This window comes from Salmo trutta, chromosome 25 (genome assembly GCF_901001165.1).
Source record: "Salmo trutta chromosome 25, fSalTru1.1, whole genome shotgun sequence".
Classification (NCBI taxonomy): Eukaryota; Metazoa; Chordata; class Actinopteri; order Salmoniformes; family Salmonidae; genus Salmo; species Salmo trutta.
Window position 1 is genome coordinate 18286031 of NC_042981.1, and position 3418 is coordinate 18289448.

Here is a 3418-nt window from a genome sequence, read left to right on the forward strand (position 1 = left end):
TAAAGACATTCTGAGGAAACATCTGCTTCTATGAATTGCAATACTTTGGATACTATTCAGAAAGCATTGTGAATAATGACTTTGTCACTAATAAAACCTCTGGTAACAATTCATCTAGCTGCTGTTTCACCACTCCACCTGTCCTAGCTCAGGATCTGTATTGGCAGTGTCACATATAAGGAACTATACATAAATATATGATGCTTCAAAACATTTATTTTATACTTTTTAACTTAAAATATGATTTAACAAACAACTCACCAATAAAATCCAATTCTGACAACTCACAGCTTCTTATGGCAAACAATACAATTATTACATTTTAAATGGACAAACTAATGAGTATGGTATTCAAAATACCCCTTTTTTAATACAGGCACATTTAAATTGTGTTTTCATAACATTGTTTCATGTTCTAGCAAATCGCTATGGCCAGCCATACATGACATCTTGAACATCAAATCAAAGCGCGCACACTATTTAAATGACTGAATTCTTCACAGTATTCCATATTAAACCTCTACCCTGAATACAGTATAAATGAGGACAAATGCATTATCCCAATCAAAAAGGAAATCAGCCTAAATTAAACAGCTATCGCCATTATCCAGTTTTTCCTTTGGGTTAGTTCAATGGGATTTAGTGGTTTGGGGTGCCACTTTTGACAGTTTAATACTATAGCAATAAACTATGCCTCAAATCAAAGTGGAATCGAAAGACTGGATCTTGTTGAATTCACATTACTTGACAACTCAACCAAATGTAAATGTAAATCAAAGCTAGACGTTGAACTGACGTCTGCGCCCAGTGGTAAAGGTTGCGCAATAAACATGTATCTGATAAGGCATAAAGTAATACATATATTCAAATGAGATGTTTAATCATTTTGAGTATTTTATAAATCACACTGCTTAAATGGCCTGAAAATAAATTGGGCTTTTAAATGTGCACTCTGTTCCATCAGTGTGTAGAGCGCTTGGCACTGCATAAAGTGTCCAAACCCGCGTTGTCAATTCATAGGACTGACTTTTATATCCCTTATCACTAATTAATAGTTAGGCCTACTTTTCCTCTGATTTCTCCATTTGTTCAAAACTTTGACATTCATCATGTTTCTCGAAAATAAAAGGACCATCACAGACTTGTATCTGCAGTTTCAACTTTTGGCACCGTGGGTTCGGACAGAGTATCGGGCTGAGCATCCCTACAGAAGAACACCGCGGGGTTTTTACAAGCCCACATCGCAACCTCTCCTCCGTTCGCTGGGCTGGAGGAAGACAACCGGCTGTTTGCACCATGCCTGCTCACATACCGGTCTCTGATTTGGTCGGCCCTGGTTCTTACATCCCTGCTTTGGGTTTGTGTAGATAGGTAGGCAGAAATGTTTCTAGTCCTATATCCCTCTTCTCGGCTTCGGCCTAAAAGCATCGATATGTTTGGGTTTCTAATTGCGTAAATGAGCGGGTTTATGGCACCGTTTGCCCATGCCATCCATATTGCCACGGTGTCCATGACAGGGTTGAATGAGTAATCTCCCATGGCGGTGATGATACCCATCAGACAGTAGGGGCCCCAGCAGAAGATGATAAACACTATCATAATCAGCACTGTCGTGGCCGTCCTCATCTCACTGTAAAACCGGAGTAAATACGCGTAAGTGGTCACCGGCCGCACCCTTATTTCTGATAACCTAACGGTCTTACATATGTTATAATGACAGAAACACATGAGCGCAAACGGAAGGAGATAACACACCACTATTAAAGCTATACTGTAAGAGGTACCCATCCTAGAAGTACCAGTGTGAAAGACATACATACAGTGGTAGAAGCCCCTTTTATGGACGACTAGATCCTTGGATGTTCGCATCACCAGGTACCATGGAATGGAGAAAAACACTGCTGTTAACCACACTGCCACCAACAGCGTTATGGCCTTCCTCCTGCCTATCTTCTCCTGAGGTTGCCTCACGATGGCATAATACCGGTCAAAAGAAATTAGAGTCATTGTCAGTGTGGAAATAATACCAAAGCATGCGTTGAAGAACCCGTTGGCGACGCAGAAACGGTCTCCAAACATCCACACACCATCTTTGCTGAAGAGCATCATGAACGAGAACGGTAAACAAAGAACGGCCGTCAAGAAATCAGACAGTGAAAGGGACATGATGAAAGCATTGGTAACGGTTCTCAGCTGTCGATGTTTTATTATGACAATCACCACCGCAGAATTCCCTAAACTAGAGAGGAAGAAGATGGCCAGGAGCACCAAGGCTTGGGCTGCCACCGTGATGCCCTGGAGGACCGAGTTTCCCTCCGTGCTCTGCACGGGTATGTGTTGTTGGTTTTCGTCGCCTCCGCCCGTAAGGTTTCCATGACTTGCCTTCGTAAAAAAGCTGTGTAACACCGGTGCTATGGTGACTATTTCCAGCGTTAAACCCGTGCCAGAGGTGTTGTCTGGAGCGGTGGAGTTGCTGGTGCCAAGCAATGCAATGTTCACGGGGAAATCCATCGGACACAAATGGGGGGCCTCCAAAGAATGGAAGGAGATTCATCCCTCTACGAATATGTTGTCTCTGTGTTGATGCAGCAGCTTAGATATGTCGCATTGAAGACATGTAGATCCCCTTTGCAACCCCCTTTCTATGGGTTCCTCAAAATGTTCCTCAAAATGTTCCTCATTATTCAAACTGGGGTCCATGCCACTGTTTGCAGTTCTCGCCTGGTCGCCTCAATCCCCGTATTCCTGAATCTCATATTGCCGAGTCCCCGCCTTCCTTGCGTACAATTTGTGTCTTTGCACCCCTTCGTGACGTTCAGAGCCGTTGCCATGGTATCAGTGATGGTTTTCTTCAGTGCAATTACGCACTTTCTGGATGATTAGTTATTTGGTCAGGTACCTATAGGCCTCCCCACGTAGGCTTTAAAACAGACTGACACCTGCAATTTTACAAGTAGGTTTAATTCTCTTATTGGGTATAGGCATTATAATTACATATAATTACAATTAATTGTAGGATCGGCATTTGAATAGCTATCAAACTATTAAAGCAGCAATCAGTGATTGAAACAATAACAATGCCTTCCCTGCCACTGTTTCGCCAAAAATCTGAGGGATGGGACTAGAGAAATGAAACCACTCTCAAATTCATAGACAGAGCTACGGATGCAAGGACTGACCATTCATGATATCAAAATTATAATTTTAACAATTTGTGAGGCTATACAGTGCTTGTTTACAAACATTGGAGTAAAACAAGCTTATGATGGTGTACAACAATTTGACTAAGCTCATGAGACATTTATAAGTTATATTACTCAAGAATCAATGGGTACATGTCATTAATTTATAAGCAGTCTTGTACTGGAGGCAGAACTGAGCGATTTCCCCTTAGATAGCCCAGCTGCAAAGTAAAAAT

At 41.8% G+C, this 3418-nt stretch overlaps 1 protein-coding gene across 1 annotated transcript; it reads right to left on the reverse strand.

Annotated features, from left to right (window-relative positions):
- Window positions 1–1566: 1566 nt before the first annotated feature.
- gpr135 (G protein-coupled receptor 135) lies at window positions 1567–2774 on the reverse strand. Its single transcript, XM_029713105.1, has 2 exons — window positions 1821–2774; window positions 1567–1630 (listed from the first exon to the last, which is right to left on the reverse strand). Exons 1-2 carry the CDS (start codon window positions 2509–2511, stop codon window positions 1623–1625), a joined length of 699 nt encoding a protein of 232 aa, XP_029568965.1. The 5' UTR covers window positions 2512–2774; the 3' UTR covers window positions 1567–1622.
- Window positions 2775–3418: the final 644 nt, after the last annotated feature.